The 12,410-nt window shown below is 37.4% G+C and overlaps 1 protein-coding gene across 5 annotated transcripts in view; it reads left to right on the top strand.

Moving 5' to 3' along the window:
* The window catches only part of LOC122840800 (dipeptidyl aminopeptidase-like protein 6), a 94,310-nt gene that overhangs the window by 35,432 nt on the left and 46,468 nt on the right, over window positions 1-12,410 (top strand). Inside the window, exon 1 of one of the 5 annotated variants that reach the window (XM_044133469.1) lies at window positions 10,643-10,914. The exons of the other annotated variants lie outside the window; for them this stretch is intronic. Within the exon in view, the coding sequence (XP_043989404.1) occupies window positions 10,846-10,914 (69 nt within the window). The 5' untranslated portion in view covers window positions 10,643-10,845. Of the gene's footprint in view, window positions 1-10,642; window positions 10,915-12,410 lie in introns of those variants that run through there. 5 annotated transcript variants of the gene reach the window in all.

Genomic DNA, 12,410 nt, shown 5'->3' with positions numbered 1-12,410 from the left:
CTATTATAGTGTTGTTAAAAAGGCAGTTGCCCTTTTACAGTCTTATTTTGTTTTTACTTTTTTGTGACACTGAAATGCTTTGTTAAACAAGCAATGTAAACTCAAAACGATGATTAGATTTATTACAGTAAAAGAGCTAGTCAAATCTAACCTTGTGTGAAAATATAATTGCTTTCCTTAATTGCTCATGAATTGATGATTTAGAGCCACACTTTTTATAACTTAAATAAAACCTGTCTGACAACATTAAGAATGCTGAAAGAGCTCAAAACACATTATAGCCTTATGTGAAAAGTTTAAAGAACAGATGACAAAGTCACAGACATGCATCAGTCTGGGAATAGTTGCTAAGTAATGATACTCCAACATGCTGAGCTTGCCTCAGTTAAAATTTGTGTTTGTGACTCAACAATACCGTAGCACTTTTCAGGTAAAGCAAATAAACATGTTGGTCTCATATGACCAACATGTTTGTGGTGCCACCTGTCTGGGTGGTGGCAGGCTGTAAATGAGACTTCCTATGGTTTTCTTCTTGAGAGTTTTCCAAAGAGGTCTTTTTGTGGAGTGTAAAACTTATTGTTGTCTTGTTGTTGCATTGCCTCAGATGAGCTGTGCATCTCTGCAGCTCCTCCGAAGTTAGCAAAGTTAGCCTGTCACTTAAAACTGTGTAGGTTCTGTTAAATCAAAGCTTGGGTCGTTGTTTCATGACTTAACTCAAGTATTCAAATCTACATCCCTAAGCCAGCTGTTTATCCTTAATGTTTATCAATAAAGAAAATGGATATAAACGTAAATGGGGTTAAATTACATGTCACACCATTGATATTTCTGTATGAAACAATGAAAACATGAAAAAATTATGTTGTGATTCCAATGCGACATCATGTCAAAATAACTTTGAAAGGTAGATACTTTTGCAAGGAGCTACAGAAACAAGTTCAAATAACCGGCAGCTTCTTTCTTTAAACTCTGGATGAAGATATCTGTGCTTTTTGCTGCACCACATCCCTCACTCTTCCAGCTTCCTGTGCAGCTTTTATCCGGTGAGCTCTGAGAGCTTTAGGATGGTATCTTCTGAGACTATTTTACTGCAGGATGCATTATCCTGGAAACACCAGGGTGTGTCTTTGGGTTTCATTTGGAGGCGACTGAGATTCTGAATTTATAATAAAGACATAAGCTGCTTTGAGGTGAGATTAAAAGTTCAACCTTATCTAAAACCAGAAAAGAATAAGGGTCTTGACATGCTATAAATGGACTGCAAAGATTGCGTGCAAAAGTTGAATAACCTCTTCAGTGTGGATATTGACAGTCGACTTTAGAAAGTTTCTCTTCTCTGGATGGTTCTGTTTTTCCCAAGGACACAGTTTGTCCTCGTAGGAGTCACCTGCACCTTTGGCAGTAGTTTATCTGTATATTTTTCGGCTTTGTGGTGTGTTCTGTTGATTAAATCAAGTTTTACCTCATAGACAAATGCTGCATTGACTCAGCTTTGGGCCTGTTTTGGGCTTGTTGTGAAAGATTTATAGGATAATTATTTTATTATTGTATATGAAAGATATGGAAATGTATTTCAAGGGACAATTAGCAGCATACTACATTGTACTGCAGTAAAAGCTACTGCTTTCAGTCTGAGACAGTCATAAGTAAATAAGAAAAAAATGGCTAAAGGGCCAACTACTATTCACAAAAACCTTAAGTTCGGTATTGATTTATCTGGACACACACACACACACACACATGATTTTATGGACTAAACTATTAGCTGTGATGTCAGGTTAATCACATGCAAAATCAAGATGACAGTTTGATGAGGCTCAAATCTGTCAAAATCTGATTAAATATGCATTCATGGACTATTCTGTTATTGTCAGTGCATAAATTGAGACTATAAGTATGTAGTTAATGAGGTAACATTTGTGTGTAGAAACGCTTTCTGTGAACCCACACTGTGTGGTCAGAGATTCTCTCAGTGTAGGTGCAACGCAGGTTGTTGCTGAGCAGCAAAATCTCACAACTGTGAGAGAATAAAATCTTTTCAGATGCAGTGAGAGTTGATGGTTAGGATGGAGTCAGTGTGACCTAAAGTGACCTGAAAAACATACTGTGAAAGCAACACTGCGTCTTTGAAGGTAAAGAAGGAAGAAATACTTTGAAGTTAAAGCTTTAAGGAGTCACATACAAGTAATGACTGAAAAAAAAAACTGCAGGAAATACTTGTGAAGTGGAGCATCAGCAAAAACCCACTGTTTGATGGTCAGTTGATTTAAGCTTTCGGGCATGTTTTTCTTAAAATATATAGAGCAGTGTAGCTGTATTCTTTTCAGGTACAATTGTACACACATAGAAAAAGTTTCTACATCATCCTTCATTCCCTAAGCAAAGATCTCTAACCTGTTCAATCTAAAGCTATTAATGCCACTGACTATTTAAATAAAACTTGTCTAGAGACCCAAATGTTTCTCTAGAATTTGATAAAAACTGATGCTATGTCATGTGAATGTGAGTTTCATATCTTAAATGTTTTCATTTAGCAAAATCACAGTTTCTTGAATTTCATTTTAAAATGGTCTACTTATATTTGCCAAATTTTAGCATAATACAAGGTTGACATCTGTACAAAACTATGAAGTCACTTCTCATAATTTTTGATTAAACTTCTTGTTTATCATTTGGCGTTTCTTATTGCGCATTAGGTTCAGTTTATTTGTTTAGCTTATAAGTGTGGGTAAGGCAGTGACCTTCATCTGATTCAATCAATACATTGGAATTTTTTTGTCATCCTCAATTTGCTTTGCTCACATCTATGTGACGCATCATGCTGGACTCTCTACTCCACAGGTTTCTGGCACAAGAGTTGGTGCAGCTGTCAAGCAGCATTTATTCTGCCTGAATCGTGTTCTGTGCTTCTGTACTTGTTCTTGTGGACTTTGAGTTCACCAACAAGGATGATCATTTTGGAAAATCAAATTCAGCACTTGCTGTTGCTAATTATAGAAATCCTTCTTGACACTTTTTGGGCTTATTTTAGTTGGTGCACGATTTGGATGTTATGATAAAAATATGATTATGATTAACCCAAAATCAATCATATGGATTGATTTTTGTTTTGATATAAAGACATTGATCCTAATGCTGATTGTGATTAAGCAGTTCTAGTTGTTGCATAAACAGAAGTGATGTTCTATTGATTTGATGGTCACGGTTCCTGGATGGTTAGATGCCAGTTTTAATGCAGTGATAGTTTGGAGAGCCTTTTCTTTCAAACATCAAGCAAATCCTGGTTTTACTCTCACCAGAGTCATAGATCATCAACTTTATGTCCATGTCCGGTGTTACAAGATGGTAGACAAATGTCCATATTTGGTGTAAGCAGCTTTAGTCCAGCTAACAATCCATTTTCTACCAACACTCTGAGTAGCTGGTACTGGTGCTCCCCCTGGAGGCAGCACCAGTAGTAGTGAGTAAGCACAATTCAATAAAATCCATATGATTTATTTTCTCATTTATCCTTGTTTTCTGCTTATGGTCAACTTGGCAAGATGCCACCCTCCTCCTTTTGCTTTGGAGCTTGAGATTACCATGCTTCCTTACTCCATAATATAGAAATAACGACACATTATTGGGAAATGAGTCTGCCTCTGCGAGGAACAAATAGGCAAGCCTCCCAAAATAAAAGCCCTGATTTAAGTAAAATAGACCATTAAAAAAATAAGCATTATGTGATTATAGATAGAAAAGCATAAAGTAAAACAGACTTGTGTATATTTAAAAAAATAAGCATTATATGTTTAAAGTTTTAGTTTGTCTGTAAAAGTTATACATGTCCTAAGTGCTCCATTGCAACTGAGCAGGCTTGCCTTCCCAAAAGTATCAGTGAGGATAAAGAAGGGATTTTAAGAGGGCAGAGAGTTACACAAAGTTAATTTATTTTCTATTGTAAGCCCGTGTGCACGCATGTGTGTCCAAACAATTTTAGACAAGACAATGCTAGATTAATTGTTTCCCCTGGAATGTCTTGGTAAAAGACCAATAATCAGCCTGATTAAAGACTCCAGCTCTTGTTAATTACCCATCTGTAATGTCCAGACAGTGAGAAAGTAGCTCTGCCTTCAGTCTGGGAACTTCTCTGCATTGAATCACTTTGCGACGCACAGAAGCGTGTGCATTTAAAAAAAATTTTTTTTGTTTTGTTTTTAGTCGGATTGATGACCTGAGAGTACAGTAACTATCAGCGATGAAGTATGAGGCCAGGTACACTCTGTGTTTCAGTGCTTCGGCTGTGACTTGCAGTGGCAAGAGAGAGACAGACAGAGAAAGAGAGAAAGACAGAAAGAGAGAGAGTTAAATGGCAGCTGCACTTTACTCAGAGTGAGACAGGTGTTCTGCCAGTCAGACAGCTGAAGGAGTCACGGTGGGCCAGAGGGCAAAGGCGACATGACTGATGGCGGATTTGGCTGCTCTGACAGCCGGCAGAGTGGCAGAGAGGGAACAGATTGTTCCTAAGTCAACAGCCGTCACGGATTGATGGGCCTCTAAAATCAGAATACATTATGAGTGGTTAAAACGTCACTCATGCTGATGTACTTTTATTTATTTTATTTGCGTGTTTTAAAATCAATTTTCCTGCCGGTCTTTCAGGGTCCCCCTGTCCTATCCCAGTTTCACGGAAGTCCAAATAAAGTCTTACAAGCTGTGACGAAACTAACATCTTCAACGTCCACGACTGCAGCACAAAATTCACTCTTCATAGAAAATAATGATTGTCATCACTTTGATGTGATTAACTTCTGCTGTGGGTGAATCCTTGAAATATATCTGGTGGTTAACATTTATGTGCTGGACCAATCATTAGTTTGATTCAGTCTCGTGTGTAAACCTGCACACATTCAACTCAGACTGTCTCAATGCAGTAAGGAAACGCTGGATGACACCCACTCCCATTTGTTCATCTTGACATTGACTCTTGCATAGTTTTAATATTGATCTTGCATGCTTGGCTTTGCATAATTATAGGACTACTGTAGTTAAATTGCTGATGTGAAGCATCAGTATATGAGCCACAGTGGAGCCTGATCTTTGAGAACTTGTCTCCTCTAATATCTAAGCACTCTTGGATTATGTGAGACAACTGGACTCTTTCAGTGGACATTTCTCAGGTCAAATCTGGATTTTCTTTAAGTTATTTTTCACAAATTTGATCAAATTTGATTATTTCCCAAAATCGTAATGTGTCTGTTATTCTTTTGGTGCATTTAAATGTTTACATGTTTAAAATCCATAATTTCATCTAAATATCTTGTCAATTTATTTTCTTATCTGAAAGATTGAACAATGTCATTAAATTTTTTTAGCGTTTTTAAAACTTAAGAATTTTATACTACTTGAAAAGCACAGGAAACAAAATGAACTTTGCTTATAATGTCACTAAAACATAAAAGAAAGAGAAAAGTTTATATGTAAACATAGCAGTAGTTGACTCTAAATTGTTACAGTGTTGTTAAAAAGAAGAGATGGCACAACCACATTTTGAAACTCAAAGAAGAAGAAGAAAAAAACATTTAAAAAACTTCACACTCTACCCATTTGTGAGATTGGTACATTGGTTTAAAAAATTTAACCAATGGCTTCTCTTTTAACAACATTTTTTACAGTATCTGCATTTTCAGAAACAGACTTGTAGTTTTATCAGTATGATAAAACTACAGTATGAAGTTTCATCAGTATGAAAAAGACTTTTCCTTGACAACAGTAAATCTTTCATAATTATAATAGAGCTAGCTTCTTCCACTTTTTATTCCCTTTCATTTCTTCCAATGCCATTTGATAGAAGCACAGTGTTAAGTGCTCACCATAATATTTTTGACAAAGTCTGAAATAAACGCGAGTCTTCAGGTGAAATGATCAATTTAAAAACTAATCAAGTTTTTACACTGACTTTATAAATGTCATACATGCTGGGATGATTATTTTAATACCAAAGTGAAAAATCCTTTCAATATTCCATTGACTTTAACTACCCTTAAAGATCAGCAGATCTAATATTCATTGCAGCATTGGTTTATGTTGCATTAGATTGCCCACGTATTGATGTCCTTCGTTGCAGTAGCAGCATTGCCCTGTCTTCATAATGGAAACATAACTCCTCTGTGATGTATTTATGCAAACATGGAAGGATAATAGTTTTCCAGAGTGCAGCTGATAAGCATCACTTTTCCAGGAAATATGTGCCAGCTTTGTTTAGATGTGCTGCCTCATTTTTTTTTTTTTATCTCCTTAATCAGACTAGTGACTTTGGCTGCAGGTAAACCTAAGCAGGGACACACAGGGGGCTCCTTCCCCATTCAGAAATCTTCTTACAGCTTATATAATGTTTAATTTGTTCAAGTTTCTGTAATAAGCTTAAAAGAACTATGCACAAAATGCACTCGTTTGTGTCTCATGTTCTTGTTTCATTTTAATCTGGAGCAGCATAAAGATGTCAGATAAGCAGTGATCACTGGGGGGAGCTAGCATACAGTAGAAGACTGTCAGGTCTATTGGCAGTTACATAAAGAGCTGAAAAATACTCCCTTGAAAAAACTTTAGAAGGGATACATTCAAAGCTCAGAGCAGTTTTTAAGCTTCAATAGGATGGATTTATTTAACAAGGTTTGCCTGAAAAGGCTCCATAATGTAAGACATTCTGAGCTGATCCGTTTTTCCTCAAAACAGATCAAATTAATAATGAACACTTTCAAGTTAAAATTCACTCCTATCCAGCATGTTGTGACAATCCCTCATGTTTCCCCTCTCTTGCCTTTTGTTTGCCAGAGCCTGCGTCCTTTCTTCCGCTCTTCGGTTGCTTGCATTCCTTTTTATTTAATGCCAGATTTTTCTCCATTGCTGCTTTTGGTTTAGACTTTTTACCTCTTTGAGATCTCCAGATTGTGAGGCAAGATTTAATCTCTCACTAAATAACTTTTGGGAACATGTTGCTTTGAGCTTAAACAGATGATAAAGGGAGAGAAGTGACCGTCACACATGAAGGATTAAACAGGCTTTCAAGCTCAGGAGGCAGTGGAGCTGTTCACAGCAGTGGTGCTGAACTTAGTCTTGGCAGGGAGCTGTTCATGGACTTCCCTGCAGGCCCTGAGATGAACTGTGCAACCAGTGTTGGGTTTTGTGCAGTCAAGTTTAAAAGTGTTGTTGTTGCCAAAACATGGTTAATCTGTTGCATTTTGAAACTATGTCTACACATAGCCACAGGGTAAATTTAGCCCATGAAGATTTGTGATGCTGGAGTGCTTTTCTATTGTGTTTTGTCTTTTATGCATCTATGTTATGAACAATTTAGCTTTCTGTAACTCAATGAGGTGTGAAAACAAGGAGAAAGCAAAGTGAGTTCAAGGCCAGGTCAAGGCTGAGTGGGCCCCTCGGCAGAGTTTGATTTGGGAGCCACCTGGAAGTTTGTTCACTTATGGTCTCTAGGGGGAAAAAGCTTAAGACATAGCATTTCATCTTAGCTTTTAATTTTCTTATTTCAGCTTAGTTTTAATCTGTAATTTAAGATATTATCACATTATTATTTAAATAATTTTATTGCATTTTTAAATAATTTTGTTTGTATTATTTTTTTCTAAATAAATAATTAGTTTTTTCTGGGAAAAGCACTGCTTGTGACCATCGTTAAGACATTTGTCAGCTAAATGTTATACGTTTTGTTATTAATTAATAATACTTTTATTTTTAATGTTTGAATGAATTTAGTAAATTAAAAACATGGTTCGTCCTTGAAATGTTCACTTTTTAGATTCTTATTATTTCCAAGATCTACATCATTTTCCTTTCACTTCACCACTGTGTGCTAGTATAGTGTAAAATCCCAATAAAATACAACAAAGTTTGTGTTTGTAGCCAAGAAAAGGAAAAAAAAAAGGGGGCTAATACTGTGAAAATTGAAGGACTCTTAGTGGCTCCCCACTTAGCTCAGGGACCACAATCGACGACTTAGTCTACTTACGCCTCCGGCTGGCTCTGGGTTAGTTAGTGCTAGAAACCCTTTCTAGAACAACCCGAGGGACCAAGAGTGTGTTAATCAGTGGGATGCTCAGCTGAGTGGGTACTTTAAATGGCAGAACAAAGAGTTACAGTTTGTGAGGAGTTTCTAACTAAATCCCTCCAAAGTACACAGAGGTTCTGGTGGCTGTTATTACTTTTAGTTCATTATTATTCTGCAGATATACACTAGTTCTGGGGTACATTTTCCTGTGGAAGTTGCCATTGTTTAGGATAATAGGGAGAGGAGTCAAACCTATTCTCTGCAAAGGTGATAATCTTCTACAAAATGAACCTGCTTTGCATATGCAGACAAAATATCCCCCTCAGATTGATACCCAGCATTTTCCTGTGCCACTGTTTCACACCATGGACTCTCTTTTTTCTCCATATCTGAGATTGTTTGTTCCTTTTCCTCTAACAGATGACTGGTTCAAAAGGCTAGGAGCGCTGCAGAGGCTGTGCACGACTTCTGAGAAAATACTTTCACTAGCAGGAGAACACTTTGTGTGTGTGCGTGTGTGTGTGTGTGTGTGTGTTGTTGTGTGCATAGCTCAAATAAGCAGACAAGCTGTGCTAACAGGGATGTGGCTTGTGCATGCATAGATGTGACATATTCTTACAGCACAAACAGTGTTTTAGAACTGGAACTATTTCTGCTCAATGTGGGAGGACGGTAACTGTGCTTCTCCAGAGCCAGGCCAGCGGCAATGCTTTGTTTTATTGGCAGACAGTACAGCAAACCTGTCAGGAAGCTGTGGTTGGAAATTATTTTTTGCACGTATGGGCACAATACATGCAAATCTTTATCTCCCCAACTTCATCAACTATATGGTATAGAGAACATTTTATAATCAAAAATGCGTTCTGACTTCAGCAACTCTACAAATCCCACTTGAAACAAACCACATCAAATACACAAAGGCATTTTCCTTTTCTTGCATTGATTCCCGTTTCCATTTCCCGTGTAATGGTCTTGCCAGTAATGAGTGCCTATAATAATCTGACACAAGCTGACAGGGCTCCATATTATCAGTTACTACAGCTCAGAGCTGAGCAGTTGCAAATGAAAACTGGTATAATTTAATGTAAGCCCAAGTAGAAGGACAAAACCTTGGGCTTTCTGTACTCAAGTGGAGCCAAAAACGGAGGAGTGCCAGGCAGTGGTTCAATTTGATGTGAGTAATGTGGCTCACCAAATAGGGTGCTATTTTATTAGGGAGCAGATTCTTTTTTTTTTTTTTTTAAAGGACATTTTTGGTGAATTGAAGTGGGTTTTCTGCTTTCTGTACATGTGTGTTCTCAGGAGTTCACCAAAGCGAATTTCATGCTTCACACAGGAAGCCTTTACATCTATAATGCCACCAACTGCAGGTCTGACAAGATTAATTACTTTCATTTATTACTAAGAGAAATTCTGTGTTTTAGACAGGACAGACATCAGCCATTAGACAGAGCAAAAATAAAAAATAAAAATTATTTTATTTTTGCCTCCAGTACAAAGTACTGGAGGCAAAATACTCACAACTTAACTTGGACTTGGGATGAGGGGTGAATAACTTGGAAAAATGGAAGGACTTGCCAAGGGTGAAATAATGCCAATGAAACATCCCCTCTGCAGATTAAGGCTTGTTGTACTCAGTACTAATCTACCATAAGATATATACCTGAGTTTTACTTTGGTCTATGTTAAATAAATTATACAACTAAATGAAAAACATAATTTGCCATTTAATTTTTTAATTTGTGTCTGTTTCAGTTTAGAATTATAAACAAATAAATAACTTGGTAACGTCTCTGGGCTCTGAACATTTTGTACTTCTAAGAACTCCAGGTAGGTTGCAGCTCTTGCAATGTAACAGAAGTGGAAGATGGCGAGCTCCTGGTGATTTCATGCTTGATTTCTCTGAAAATCCTTGGCTGTTAATTTGCAGGGTCTTCTCTCAACAGGTTTCTTCAGACAAAACATTGGGGGTTCTGTGATCGCACCCCAATATCTTAGCAATTTACAAGACTGCTGCATCCCCTCTGAGAGACTGTTGATAATTTATGACTTTTTGAGAGTCAGTTAAAAAATCTCATTCTGGTTCATTTCATACCTCACAGTTATGCAGATATTGATACAACGTGTTGACCACGAAGACCAGATTCTACCTCATTATGCAGCTACACAACACCTGCTATGCTTAAATTCATTAAGCATCCACGTTTACCCAGCTGTATTCCTAGAAATTATATGGTCAAAATACTCACTTGCCTAATAATTATGCACGCAATGTCAAATTTAAAAACCCGTAAAAATAGAATCTTTTTCAAAGATAATGACTCAATTTTCAGCCGCTTCTTTTTTTCTTCTTCTTCTTCTCTCTCGCCTCAGAAGGGATTTTACACGCGTCCACTGAACCTGATTTGCGCTCAACTTGACGATTTTTGAATAAATGCGTCTGATTAATGCACATTTCCATCAGCAAACCTGAAAACAGTTTTCAGTTTGGAGCCAGGAGTCAGTGATGACACCCTGAAAAGGTAGGTATACGCTGAACCTCCCACATCTCAGCGCCACGCAGCTTTTCAGCCACATCTGCTGCTGAACAGTGCGCCCACGGTCTCTTCATTATTTTACCAAATCAGTGGATCTCCTTCAGCACTTCGAGCGGCTGTCTCTCCCTCCTCCTGTCTCTCCGTGTGTCGGTCTATTAGTCTCCGCGCTCTCTCTCCTTGTCTCTATCGCTTCATTATTCTGCACCTGCAGGCAGCAGAAGTATTCTCCTCTTTCCCCCTATCCCTAAACGTCTTTTATTCACCGACATGACTTCCACGAAAGACGCGAACGGGTCGGGGAAAGTGGCTCAGCAGCAGCAGCAGCAGCACGACCAGGTGAGTCCCAAGGCGAAGTCGCTCGCTCTATTTGTTCGCCTAATTACGCGTTTAGCGCTTGTTATCGCTCATTAACGACACGTCGCTAAGCGTGTGTCCAAATAAGATGCACATATTAAACTGGTGAAGGTTTGTTCCCGTTTCATCACTTTTCCCTCACATGTTTCTACTTTTATGATGTTCAGAACTGCTTCAGTTTGGATTTATGCAAGACTGTTAAACTTCCGCATCAATATCCTTCCCCGCTCCATAAGCCACAGTTGTTACAAAAACAGTTCAGTACAGTGGTTGTAACGAAGAGGTTTCCTAAAACAAACGACACATGGAAATGAAAATTTCCAAAAATCAATTGCAGGAGAAACTTGTCATATTTTTGTGCTATTTTGTTTTTACTGTTATATGTAGCAGTAGCAGCTCATGCACTTAATTACGGAGGATTAGTGGTATCAAATACGCAACCTATTCATAGATTAAGTTGTGCAGACGTAGATTAAAACTTAGATTAAAAGGCATTTTAATCCAAGTCATTCCTTTCCAATGGATTAAAGTCTTTTTTTATGCCAGAGGAACTGCAGGGATGCTTTCTCTTGATTCATGAACCCTGGAGTCTGGCAGGATTGGTTCTCCCATCTGTTGCTGCGCAGTGCCGGTCAGCTGCCTGAAAACAAAACTCCTATTTCCTGTTGACATGAGAGACTTAACTTACTGTTAGAAATATTTCCTATCAGTTGTGGTGTTGAAATTTAAAAAAGCATTGTCTAGTAGCAATTTTTTTTTTTTTTTTTCATAAAATAGTCACAACTAATTTTGTTTGAAATAACTTAAACTGATATTGTATCTGTCGTATTATCGACAGAGTTACAGTTTTTATTTAAAATATTTATCAACAAAAAATAAAAAGGTTTGTGTGGAGAATCTTTTTTTGGAGGCTCTTCTTGGTAACACTGACCAATAAGCCACCAGCAGCATATCTGTTAAGCAGGTTAGCTACTCCAGCAGTTATCCAGGCTAGAAAACAGCTAATATCAACTTTATACACCCAGTGCTACTATATAAAGAGCAACATGAAAAAAAGTATAAAATGTTGTGCAGTAAGCAAAATTTTACAGAAAACGTTATGGTAGATGTTTTGATTAATCCGTGGATTTTTTTGAGATTTTTCCTTTACTTTTTTGATATAAATGAAATCAGTTAGATGTTGTGTATTTCATTGAATTTTTTTTAGTCGAAAAACATGGCAACCATGATGTTCCTACTCAAGGTTATCTGATCAGGAAAATAAATATACTGCTCCCTACCTAATTGCACTTTGTGTGAGGGAACAGAAAAAAAAAAGGGACAAAGCTGCATGCAGACACCCAGACCACTTCTGGGTTTACATAACCATGCTTCTAACACTCATATCATAATTTAGGTTGAAAGGTGTTCTATAAAAATAAATCCATGTTTGCTCAAATGTGGAGGGAAGCCGTTGACTATGAGTTTAGTTGTGTAAC

This window comes from Gambusia affinis, linkage group LG12 (genome assembly GCF_019740435.1).
Source record: "Gambusia affinis linkage group LG12, SWU_Gaff_1.0, whole genome shotgun sequence".
NCBI classification, from domain to species: domain Eukaryota; kingdom Metazoa; phylum Chordata; class Actinopteri; order Cyprinodontiformes; family Poeciliidae; genus Gambusia; species Gambusia affinis.
This window is presented reverse-complemented; position numbering and strand designations above follow the sequence as displayed.